At 40.1% G+C, this 13135-nt stretch overlaps 1 protein-coding gene across 1 annotated transcript; it reads right to left on the minus strand.

Moving 5' to 3' along the window:
• Window positions 1-7808: 7808 nt before the first annotated feature.
• On the minus strand, window positions 7809-8372 carry LOC138087506 (large ribosomal subunit protein uL22-like). The gene has a single exon (XM_068982680.1). The coding sequence runs from the start codon at window positions 8361-8363 to the stop codon at window positions 7809-7811; it is 555 nt and encodes a 184-aa protein (XP_068838781.1). The 5' UTR covers window positions 8364-8372.
• Between the last annotated feature and the right edge of the window lie 4763 nt (window positions 8373-13135).

The following is a 13135-nucleotide window of genomic DNA, read 5'->3' on the forward strand; positions in this document are numbered from 1 at the left end:
TACAGAGAAAGACTGGCCAAAGAGGCCTTCTGAATGCCAGCTACAAGAGGCTCGAAAAAAGACTCTGATAGGGCCATAACTCCTGAAGTGAAAGAAGTCTGTGTCCCTGCATGCTTGGCACCACCAGGGTCCCCGCAAGCCAAGCACCTGCGCCACCTCCACGCTCAGCTCTCACTGGGGCAGAGCTGCCACAGGCAAAAAAAAGTCTTGCATCTATGCACACAGGGTCACTTCGGTCATGTCCGACTCTTTGCAACCCTGTAGATTGTGGCCTGCCAGGCTTCTCTGTCAGGGAGAGGGTTTCTTCATGCAAGAATACTGGAGTGTATTGGCCAATACGGGTTGCCATACCCTTCTAGAGCACTATATTTCCAGCTGCCCTAGCTGCCAACTCCCCCGAGTTCCTGGTGCTGCCAGAACCCCTGCAACCCAAGCAGCTGCACCACCTCCACACCTGGCCCTCACAGGGGCAAACCCAAGTCCTCCAGGGCAGACTCAGGAGCAAACCCCAGTGGATGTCCCACATGCAGAGGTGGAAATAAAAATACAGTTGAAACCCAGGGGCAATGTGGATAAGGAAGAAGACACAAAACCTTTCCACCAGCTGTACAAGCTGCAGATTAAATCCACACGATCAACTAAGCAGAGTGACTCTGTGTCGATGGAATATATAAAAGGTCATTGAGAGCTCCCACAAAAGAAAACACACTACCTCTGATAGCTGTGGACATTGGAAGCAAGAACACAGAGGAGTAGGACCAGATTAGAATCTGAGCTGCCCCCACAGCAGGTCCAGAGATCAGCACAGTGTTGGAGGGCATCCTAGGGAGGTGAGGTGGACTGCGACTCCCAGCGATGGAAATGACTCTGACAGCAGTGACTCAAGAAAAACATTTTTTATTCTTGTGTTTTGACTTGATCTATAGATTCTTTTGGATTTTTTTTCTTTTTGTTCATTTTTTACCCTGTCTGTTGTAGTTTTCAATTTTATTGGAACTATGAAATCTAATTAGCCTTTTGAGTTTTGCTTCTTTTTGCTTCCTTAGTCACATTTTTTATTGTTGTTTTAAACCTCTGCCTCTGTGTTGGGCTTTTGCAGTTCTGTGGAGTTTACCTTTTTTTTTCTCTCTCTCTTTTTTTAATTTTAACTTTTAATTTTTTAAACCTGTTGCTATTTTTTTCTACATTTATTCCTTTGTTTGCTTTTTCTACTGTTCTTTTCCCCTTGCAGTTAATCTTTAATGTATATAAATCATCTTTATCTCCCTCTATTTAACTTTGTATATCTATTCTTTTTTCTTTCTTTCCTTTCCTCTTAACGTATTTGTTAGTTTTATCTCCATTGCTCTATTCTCCAATTGGCACCTTGCTTTAGTTCTGTTTTCCAGTTTGTGCTTCAGTTAGTTTTGTTTTGGTAGATATCATTTTTGGTTTCCTTTGTTTGCCAGGTCAACCTATTGTACTTACTTTTTCCTGGACTGTTTTGATTTTGCTTATGGGTGTATATGTATATATGTATATTCAGTCACACTTTTATTGTTGCTATAAACCTCTGCCTCTACGTTGCTCTTCTGTAGTTTTGTGGGATTTTCCTTTTTTTTTTCTTTCTTCTTCTGTTTTTCCCCCCTTTTTGATAATTTTAATTGTTTTAAACCTACTATACTGATATGCATTTATTTCTTTGTTTGCCTTTCCTATGTCCTTTTCCTCATGCAGTTAATCTTTGATGTATATAAATCTTCATGTACCTCTATTTAACTTTGCATATCTATTCTTTCTTTCTTTCCTTTCTTATCAACGTATTTGTTAGCTTTGTTTTCATTGCTTTATTCCTCACTTGGCACCTTGCTTTAGTTTTGTTTCTAGTTTGTGCTTTGGTTAGTTTTGTTCTTAACTGGTAAATATAAGTTTTGATTTCCTTTGTTCACCAGGCAAATCTACTGGACTTTATTTTTGTTGGACTGTTTTCACTTTGCTTATGGGTGTATATATATATATGTATGTGTATTCCAACATTTTAATTACTATTTGCCTGGTTTTGTAACTGCCATTTGTCTGGGGTTCATCTTTGGTTTCTCATTTTTGGATATTTGTTTTAATCTCATTAATGCCATAACAAACCACGTGTGGAATCTTCATTCCTGACCAGAGATCAAGCCCTGAGCCTTGGAGTGAGAGCATTGACTCCAAGACCCTAGACTACCAGAGAACTAACCCTACGGAGTATCAAATAGAACTCACACAAAGAAAAACCACTTGAGTGCAAGACCAGGCATCACCCAACCACCAGTAGCACCCTGTGGAGGACGCTGCATCTAAACAACAAAGCAGAAATACAAACCCAATCATCAGTAGACAGGATTACCCCCTCACCCAGCCTTACCCATCAGAGGAAAAACAAAGAAACAAAAACTCAGCACAAGTCTCACCCTATATGAAGCTTACACAAACCACTGGACCAACCTTAGGAGGGTAGAAACCAAAAGGAAGAAAGAATTCAACCGTGAAGGCTGGGAAAAGGAGACCTCAAACATAATAAGTTAAAACGATAATAATGAAAAGGCAGAGAAATATCACACAAATGAAGGGACAAACTGGAAACACAGAAGTCCGAATAAATGAACAGGGAATAGGCAAACTATCTGGAAAAGAATTCAGAATAATGATAGTGAAGATGATCAAAAACCTTGAAAACAAAATGGAGAAAATGCAAGAATCAACTAACAAAGACCTAGAAGAATTAAAGAATAAACATACAGAGACAAACACCACAATTACTGAAACTGAAAATACTCTAAAAGGAATCAATAGCAGAATAACTGAAGCAGAAGAACAAATTAGTGAGCTGGAAGGTGAAGTGAAGTGAAGTCGCTCAGTCGTGTCCGACTCTTTGCGACCCCATGGACTGCAGCCTACCAGGCTCCTCTTGTCCATGGGATTTTCCAGGCAATAGTACTGGAGTGGATTGGCATTTCCTTCTCCAAAGGTAAAATGGTGTAAATAACTTCTGAAGAGCAGAATAAAGTAAAAACGATGAAGAGCACTGAGGACAGTCTCAGAGATGTTTGAGACGATATGAAACTTTTGAATTATAGGGATCCCAGAAGAAGAAGAGAAAAAGAAATGGCATGAGAAAAATTTTGAAGGGATTATAGTTGACAATTTCCACAATATGGAAAAAAAAAAAGTCAATCAAGTCCAAGAGGCACAAAGAGTCCTGTACAAGATCAACCTAAGGAGAATCACAGGAAGACACATACTAATCAAACTAACAAAGACTAAACACAAAGAAAGAATATTAAAAGCAGCAAGGGAGAAACAACAAGTAACATACAAGGGAAACCCCGTACACTTAGCTAACAGCTGATCTTTCAGCAGAAACTCTGGAGGCCAGAAGGGAATAGCAGGATATATTTTAAGTACTGAAAGGGAAAAATCTACAACCAAGAGTACCGTACTGGTCAAGGATCTCATTCAAAATTGATGGAGAAATAAAAAGCTTTTCAGACAAGCAAAAGAGAATTCAGTACCACCAAACCAGCTTTACAACAAATGTTAAACGGACTTGTATAGTCAAGAAATACATGAGAAGAAAAAAAGATCTACAAAACCAACCCCAAAGAATTAAGAAAATGGCAATATGAACATATGCATCAATAATTAAATGTAAATGGATTAAATGCTCCAACCAAAAGACACAACAGGCTGAATGGATACAAAAACAATACCCATATATATGCTGTCTACAAGAAACCCACTTCAGACATAAAGATAGATATACACTGAAAGAGAGAGGATGGAAAATGTATTCCATGCAAATGGGAAACAAAAGAAATCTGGAATGGCAATCCTCATATAAGACAAAATAGACCTTAAAATAAAGAATATTGCAAGAGATAAGGAAGGACACTACATAATGATCAAGGGATCAATCCAGGAGGAAGACCTAGCAATTGTAAATATCTATGCACCCAACATAGGGGCACCTCAATACATAAGACAAACACAGACATAAAAGGAAAAATTGACAGTAACACAATAATAGGAGACTTGAACACCCCACTGTCACCAATGGACAGATCATCAAAATAGAAAATTAGTAAGGAAACACAAGTCTTAAATGATACATTCGATGAGATGGATTTCATTGATATTGTCAGGACATTCTATCCAAATGCTGAAGAATACACCTTCTTCTCAAGTGCACATGTAACATTCTCCAGGGTAGACCACATCTTGAGTCACAAATCAAACCTCATTAAATGTAACAAAATTGAAATTGTATCAAGCATCTTCTCCAGCCACAACACTATGAGACTAGATATCAGTTGCAGAAAAAAAAAACCTGTTAAGAAACACAAACACATGGAGATAAGCAACACATTTCTAAACAACCAACAGGTTACTGAAGAAATAAAAAGGGAAATCAGAAAATTTCTAGAAACAAATGAAGTGAAAACATGACAGCTCAAGACCTTGGGATGCAGAAAAAGCAATTCTAAGAAGGAAGTTTATAGCAATGCTGCTGCTGCTGCTGCTGCTAAGTCGCTTCAGTCGTGTCTGACTCTGTGCGACCCCATAGACAGTAGCCCACCAGGCTCCCCATTCCTGGAATTGACCAGGCAAGAACACTGGAGTGGGTTGCCATTTCCTTCTCCAATGCATGAAAGTGAAAAGTGAAAGGGAAGTCGCTCGGTCGTGTTTGACTCTTCGCAACCCCATGGACTGCAGCCCACCAGGCTCCTCCGTCCATGGGATTTCCAGGCAAGAGTACTGGAGTGGGGTGCCATCGCCTTCTCCGATAGCAATATTATCCTACCTCAATATACAAGAAAACAGTAAATAGAATAGCTAACTTTACACATATAGCAATTGGAAAAAGAAAAACAAGAAACCCCCCAAAATTAGTAGAAGGAAGAAATTATAAAGATCTGAGCAGAAATAAATGAAAAAGAAATGAAAGAAACCATCAGTTCAGTTCAGTTGCTCAGTCGTGTCTGACTCTTTGTGACCCTATGGACTGCAGCATGCTAGGCTTCCCTGTCCATCACCAATTACTGGAGCTTGCTCAAACTCATGTCCATCATGTCGGTGATGTCATTCAACCATCTCATCCTCTGTCATCCCCTTCTCCTCCTGCCTTTGATTTTTTTCCAGCATCAGGGTCTTTTCCAGTGAGTAAGTGAGTTCTTCACGTCAGGTGGCCAAAGAGTTGGAGTTTTATCTTCAGCATCAGTCTCTCCAATAAATATTCAGGACTGATTTCCTTTAGGATGGACTGGTTGGATCTCCTTGCAGTCCAAGGGACTCTCAAGAGTCTTCTCCACCACCACTGTTAAAAAGCATCAAATCTTTGGCACTCAGCTTTCTTTATAGTCCAACTCTCACATCCATACATGACTACTAGAGAAACCATAGCTTTGACTACACAGAACTTTTTTGCCCAAGTAATGTCTCTGCTTTTTAATATGCTGTCTAGGTTGCTGTCTATGCTTTCTTCCAAGGAGCAAGCATCTTTTCATTTCATGGCTGCAGTCACTATCTTCAGTGATTTTTGAGCCCAAAATCATGAAGTCTGTTACTGTTTCCATTGTTTCCCCATCTATTTGCCATGAAGTGATGGGACCAGATGCTATGATCTTCGTTTTCTGAATGTTGAGTTTTAAGTCAACTTTTTCACTCTCTTCTTTCACTTTCAGCAAAAGGCTCTTTAGTTCTCCTTCATCTGTACATCTTAGGTTAACGATATTTCTCCTGGAAATCTTGATTCCAGCTTGTGCTTCTTCCAGCCTGGCATTTTGCATGATGTTCTCTGCATTTAAGTTAAATAAGCAGGGTGACAATATAAAGCTGTGACATACTCCTTTCCCGATTTGGAACCAGTGTCTTGTTCCATGTCCAGTTCTAACTGTTGCTTCCTGATCTGCAAACAGATTTCTCAGAAGGCAGGTCAGGTGGTCTGCTATTCACATGTCTTTAAAAATTTAACATAATTTGTTATGGTCCACACAGTCGAAGACTGGTGTAGTCAATAAAGAAGAAGTAAATGTTTTTCTAGAACTCTCTCGCTATTTTGATGATCCAGTGTATGTTGGTAATTTGATCTCTTGTTCCTCTGCCTTTTCTAAATCCAGCTTGAACATTTGGAAGTTCACACTTCACATACTGTTGCAGCCTGGCTTGGAGAATTTTGAGCATTACTTTGCTAGCATGTGAGAAGAGTGCAATTGTGTGGTAGTTTGAGCATTCTTTGGCATTGCCTTTCTTTGGGATGGGAATGAAAACTGACCTTTTCCAGTCCTGTGGCCACTGCTGAGTTTTCCAAATTTGCTGGCATATTGAGTGCAGCACTTTCACAATATCATCTTTTAGGATTTGAAACAGCTCAACTGGAATTCCATCACCTCCACTAGCTTTGTTTGCAGTGATGCTTCCTAAGGCCCACTTGACTTCCCATTTCAGGGTGTCTAGCTCTCAGTGACCCACTCCAGTATTCTTGCCTGGAGAATCCCAGGGATGGGGGAGCCTGGTGGGCTGCTGTCTATGGGGTCACACAGAGTTGGACATGACTGAAGTGACTTAGTAGCAGCAGCAGCAGCTCTCAGTAAGTGATCACACCATCATGGTTATCTGGGTCATGAAGATGTTTTTTGTATAGTTCTTCTGTGTATTCCTTCCACTTCTTTTTAATATCTTCTGTTTCTGTTAGATCCATACCATTTCTGTCCTTTATTATACCCATCTTTGCATGAAATGTTCCCTTGGTATCTCTAATTTTCTCCAAAGAAGACATACAGACGGCTAACAAACACATGAAAAGATGCTCACCATCGCTCATTATTAGAGAAATGCAAATCAAAACTACAGAGAGATATCACCTCAAACTGGTCAGAATGGCCATCATCAAAAAGTTTACAAACAATAAATGCTGGAGAGGGTGTGGAGAAAAGGTAACACTCTTGCTCTGTGGGTGGAAATGTAGGTTGATACAGACACTCTGGAAGACAGTATGGAGATTCCTTAAAAAACTAGGAATAAAACCACCACATGACCCAGCAGTCCTACTCCTAGGCATATACCCGGAGGAAACCAAAATTGAAAAAGACACAAGTATCCCACTGTTCACTGCACCACTACTTACGACAGCTAGAACATGGAAGCAACCTAGATGTCCATTGACAGATGAATGGATAAAGAAGTTGTGGTACATATACACAACGTAGTATTACTCAGTCATAAAAAAGGAACACATTTGAGTTAGATGATGGGCGGATGAACCTAGAACCTATTATACAGAGTGAAGTATGTCAGAATGAGAAAGATAAATACCATATTTTAATGCATATGTATATGGAATCTAGAAGAATGATACTTAAGAACTTATTTACAGGGCAGCAATTGAGAAACAGACATGGAGAATAGACTTTTGGACTTGGGGAGAGGGGAAGAGAGGGGGAGATGTACGGAAAGGGTAGCATGGAGACTTCCATTACCATATGTAAAATAGAGAGCCAATGGGAATTTGCTGTATGGCTCAGGAAACTCAAACAGGGGCTCTGTATCAACCTAGAGGGGTAGAATGGGAAGGGAGACAGGAGGGAGTTTCAAAAAGGAGGGTTATATGTATACTTATGGCTGATTCATATTGAGGTTTGACAGAAAACAACAAAATTCTGTAAAGCAATTATCCTTCAATAAAAAAAAATTAAAAAGAATAATTGTGTGACAGAAACCTTACCTCTGTATGGTCTCTCTCTCTTTTTTTTTTTTTTTTTTTACTTTTATTTGCATTTTTTTTTTTGCGGCCTTTATTCCCAGGCCATAAGTTTTTGTTTCTTCAGTTTCTTCTGGGGTATCTTTTTCTTCTGTGCAACCTCCTCTTCTGGTTTAGGAACAATCTGTTCTTTTTCAGTAAGGATCATCTCAATGTGGCAGGGAGAGCTCATGTAGGGGTTGATCTGACCGTGAGCTCTGTAAGTCCTGCATCGCATCTTGGGGGCTTTGTTCACTTGGATGTGCTCAATGACCAGAGAATCTACAACTAAGTCCTTAAGTTCAGCTTTACTCTCTGCATTTTTGAGCATGTGTAGTAAAAATTCAGCACTCTTTTTGGGCCATCGACCCTGAGTCCAGCCCCACTGTTTGGCCTGTGCACACCTGCCAACTCCACCGTTGTAGTGGCGGAACAGCACACACTGCTTCTTTAACGTGACGTCCTTCAGATACTTGGTGGCTTTTCGGATATGCATACCCTTTATGGCCTGGGCGGTTTCACGAGTGTTCTTAAAGTGTACACGAAGATTTGAACCTCTTGATTTGCATGATTTTGTGGGGTTTTCTGGGTCAAGTGAATAGCGCACCATTTTTAGGAGTCACCTCAGGCCGCTTACCGGAAAAGTGTATGGTCTCTTGTTAGTAGTTTTGCACTATATGAAGTGTCAGAGATTGAATTTGTCCCCCTAAAAATTCAGTGTTGAACCCCTAACCCTCATTATGACTGTATTGGAGACAGGCTGTTTAACTGAAGTTAAATGCGATCATACAGGTGAGGTCCTAATCCAGCACTACTGGAGTCCTTCTCCAGGAGAGAAGGAAATGCCAAGAGTGGGTGACCACAGAGAAAAAGGCCATGTGAGGGCATAGCAGGAAGTTGGCCTACAAGCCAGAGAGGCCTCACAAGAAACTAGCCCTGCAAGCATCTTGAACATGAGCTTGCAGCCTCCACAACTGTGAGAATATCTATTTCTGTTGTTGAAGCCACCCACTGTGATATCCTGTAATGGCAGGCTGAGCAAAGTAACACAAGTAGTGATAAACGTAAGGGGGAAATACATTTTCTTTTCATGATGTGAAGATGAGCAGGCACCTAGAAACAGTGACAGGTTCGTATTATTTGCCTTATTGTATGAAGATCCTGCAGAAGCACTGCTGGGCCAAGCAACAGCCAGTGGTAGAAATTAGCATGATTCCACACACCAGGTCACTGAGTAGGTGACGTAGCTCTGCATCTCCTTATTACCTTCTGCTTGGGTCCATCAAATGTCCCAATAATGGAAGTTTGGTGATGGCTCTGAGACAGAGAGATAGAGGACATAATCCACTTGAGAAGGAAGAGCCATCCTTGGTTTTCTAACAGTAGCCTTTCAACCTACACTTTAATGTATGATTCTTACTATGCTCACATGTCTTTTAATTTTTTAAATACTGATTTGGCTTTATATTTGCCAGCTGACATGAATTATGCAATATTAACTAGCATCTTCCCTGGGGCAGTTGCTCAGTTTTATTTCTCCCTTGTGAATGAAATGTAAGTTGTGTGTATACGCATTTATTCATTCTGATATATAGTGAGCATTCACAGTTTGCAAGCCTCTGTACTAGTTTTGAAATGAATCAGATTCTTGCTTTTTAGTGGGCAGTATGTATTCCACATATTTAAGACGTGTAAAGAATTGTGCTATCCAAAGATTCATTCCCTGTAGAACAGTACATTCTGCCTGTATTGGCACTTTGCTAAGGCATCTTTTGGTGAGAGGTATAAATTACTTCATGTGAAATGTTCCCTTGGTATCTCTAATTTTCTTGAAGAGATCTCTAGTCTTTCCCATTCTGTTGTTTTCCTCTATTTCTTTGCACTGATTGCTGAGGAAGGCTTTCTTATCTCTTCTTGCTATTCTTTGGAACTCTGCAGTCAGATGCTTGTATCTTTCCTTTTCTCCTTTGTCTTTCACCTCTCTTCTTTTCACAGCTATTTGTAAGGCCTCCCCAGACAACCATTTTGCTTTTATGCATTTCTTTTCCATGGGGATGGTCTTGATCCCTGTCTCCTGTACAATGTCATGAACCTCAGTCCATAGTTCATCAGGCACTCTATCTATCAGATCTAGCAGAAGATATTAAGAAGAGGTGGCAAGAATACACAGAAGAACTGTACAAAAAAGGTCTTCAAGACCAAGATAATCATGATGGTGTGATCTTTCACCTAGAGCCATACATCCTAGAATGTGAAGTCAAGTGGGCCTTAGAAAGCATCACTACGAACAAAGCTAGTGGAGGTGATGGAATTCCAGTTGAGCTGTTTCAAATCCTGAAAGATGATGCTGTGAAAGTGCTGCACTCAATATACCAGCAAATTTGGAAAGCTCAGCAGTGGCCACAGGACTGGAAAAGGTCAGATTTCATTCTAATCCCAAAGAAAGGCAATGCCAAAGAATGTTCAAACTACCGCACAGTTGCACTCATCTCACACGCTAGTAAGGTAATGCTCAAAATTCTCCAAGCCAGGCTTCAGCAATACGTGAACCATGAACTTCCAGATGTTCAAGCTGGTTTTAGAAAAGGCAGAGGAACCAGAGATCAAATTGCCAACATCTGCTGGATCATTGAATAATCAAGAGAGTTCCAGAAAAACATCTATTTCTGCTTTATTGACTATGCCAAAGCCTTTGACTGTGTGGATCACAATAAACTGTGGAAAATTCTTACAGAGATGGGAATACCAGACCACCTGACCTGCCTCTTGAGAAACCTATATGCAGGTCAGGAAGCAACAGTTAGAATTGGACATGGAACAACAGACTGGTTCCAAATAGGAAAAGAAGTACGTCAAGGCTGTATATTGTCACCCTGCTTATTTAACTTCTATGCAGAGTACATCATGAGAAACGCTGGCCTAGAAGAAGCACAGGCTGGAATCAAGATTGCCAGGAGAAATATCAATAACCTCAGATATGCAGATGACACCACCCTTATGGCAGAAAGTGAAGAGGAACTAAAAAGCCTCTTGATGAAAGTGAAAGAGAAGACTGAAAAAGTTGGCTTAAAGCTCAACATTCAGAAAACGAAGATCATGGCCTCTGGTCCCATCACTTAATGGGAAATAGATGGGGAAACAGTGGAAACAGTGTCAGACTTTATTTTTGGGGGCTCAAAAATCACTACAGATAGTGACTGCAACCATGAAATTAAATAACACTTAACTCCTTGGAAGAAAAGTTATGACCAACCTAGATAGCATATTGAAAAGCAGAGACATTACTTTGCTAACAAAGGTCTGTCTGGTCTTGTATGTATGTGAGAGTTGGACTATAAAGAAAGTTGAGCGCCGAAGAATTGATGTTTTTCAACTGTGGTGTTGGAGAAGACCCTTGAGAGTCCCTTGGACTGCAAGGAGATCCAACCAGTCCATCCTGAAGGAGATCAGCCCTGGGATTTCTTTGGAAGGAATGATGCTAAAGTTGAAACTCCAGTACTTTGGCCACCTCATTCGAAGAGTTGACTCACTGGAAAAGACTCTGATGCTGGGAGGGATTGGGGACAGGAGGAGAAGGGGACAATTGAGAATGAGATGGCTGGATGGCATCACTGACTCAATGGATGTGAGTCTGAGTGAAATCCAGGAGTAGGTGATGGACAGGGAGGCCTGGAGTGCTGCGATTCATGGGGTCACAAAGAGTCAGACACGACTGAGTGACTGAACTGAACTGATAAATTACTTTCCCAGTGGAGGCAGCCACTGGGAGATCAAACCACTGATCAGACTTCTGATTCCAGAGATCAAATTTTAGGTTTATCAAGTTAACTCTTGGATTTTTATAAAGATCCTAAAAGGACTAGTTGAAAATGGCTGGATCTTATGAATAATTCAGTATGTGGTATAATTATTCTTGCAACTAAGGACACACATTTACAGTTTCCTGTTCATTAAGAGATGGTGAAACCTTTGGTGTGGACTGGTCAGTAGAGTTCTCATTTCCTAATGTTGACATTGTGCTCTCTCCACTGTTACATCACACTGTTCTTGTCTTGTCCTGTGTTCATGAAAGTGCCATATTCTTGATTTGTATCACTCCTTCCTTAAGCTCATTTTTTTGTTTGCTTGTTTGTTTAATTTGCTCAAAGCTCATCTGAAGCACATAATCAATTGTATTGCTAGGGAGAGTTTTCTTTTTTCCAATTGTATGCTATGAAATGCCTACTGCTAGGTCCATGTTTCACAGAAATGGCTTTTACTGTGGTGGAAACAGTAAGCTGAGATTGGATCTGAGTTACAGATGTGTTCCTCCCTCATTGGGCAAACCTGTGAGCACCCAAAAACATGTGATATACTGATTTTCATCCTGTCTGATAGTGTAATTTGCTGCAACCATTTCATGCCTGTCTCAAATCTACATCTAATACTGTGATAATGGCACCACCTGAATTTTGCTATGCTGCAGCTCTGATGTCCACTGTCTTAGCCCACATATGGAAATATGGTTCAATATGTACTAATAGAGATCTTTTCTGATAGTTATTGAATATCTACTGTGATGGTTACAGGCAGTTGTGTAGTCTACAGGTATTCATTGTGTTTATTAAGCATCAGCTATGTGCTGGGCATTGTTCCAGGTGCTATAACCAGTGTAGGGAACCAACAGCAAACCCCTCTATCAGTGTGGATATGGATCAGCCTTGCCCTGATGGGGTAGTTTTGCATGTACTTTTACTAGAGTCAAATGTGGTATAGCACCAGGTAAAACTGTAAAGAAGAATTGTGTGGATTAGGACTAAAATGGTTAGGAGCAGACTTCAGAGAGTCTTGAACTGTGTGAGAGTCATTGGTGCTTCTTTAGTTATAATTTACTATTACTCATATTAGTATTTTTCATATAATGAAGTAATAAAGATAGTGACATTCAGGACATTTTCTTGGCCTTCTCTGGGGTTGAAATTAGCAGATCAATCTGACACATGTCACTAGTAACTGATTTTTATTTTCAAGCAATAGCATACATCTACATACACACCATTCTGGGCATATCTGCATAAAATGAACATTTGTGATTTCATATTTCAAGTATATGTTCAAGTAGAAAGCAAAATTCTGCATCAACTTGATACTGGCAAAACAGTTTGTTTTGTGGTTGATCTTTCTGGAAATAACTGCTTTTGAATTAATTTATGTTTAAGTGAGACTCACAGGAGAACAAAAAGTTGACATGAATCCGATAGAAAAATAAATCTACCCATTCTTATGAAAGAACATAACTAAGTATGAGCTAAGTATGCTCCTTTTTCAGGATCATAGGCTAAAGAGGCAGTCAAGGAAGAGGATTGAAACTGAACACACGTATTTAACGTAAAGCTGTCAGTA

This window comes from Capricornis sumatraensis, chromosome 10 (genome assembly GCF_032405125.1).
Source record: "Capricornis sumatraensis isolate serow.1 chromosome 10, serow.2, whole genome shotgun sequence".
Taxonomy (NCBI): domain Eukaryota; kingdom Metazoa; phylum Chordata; class Mammalia; order Artiodactyla; family Bovidae; genus Capricornis; species Capricornis sumatraensis.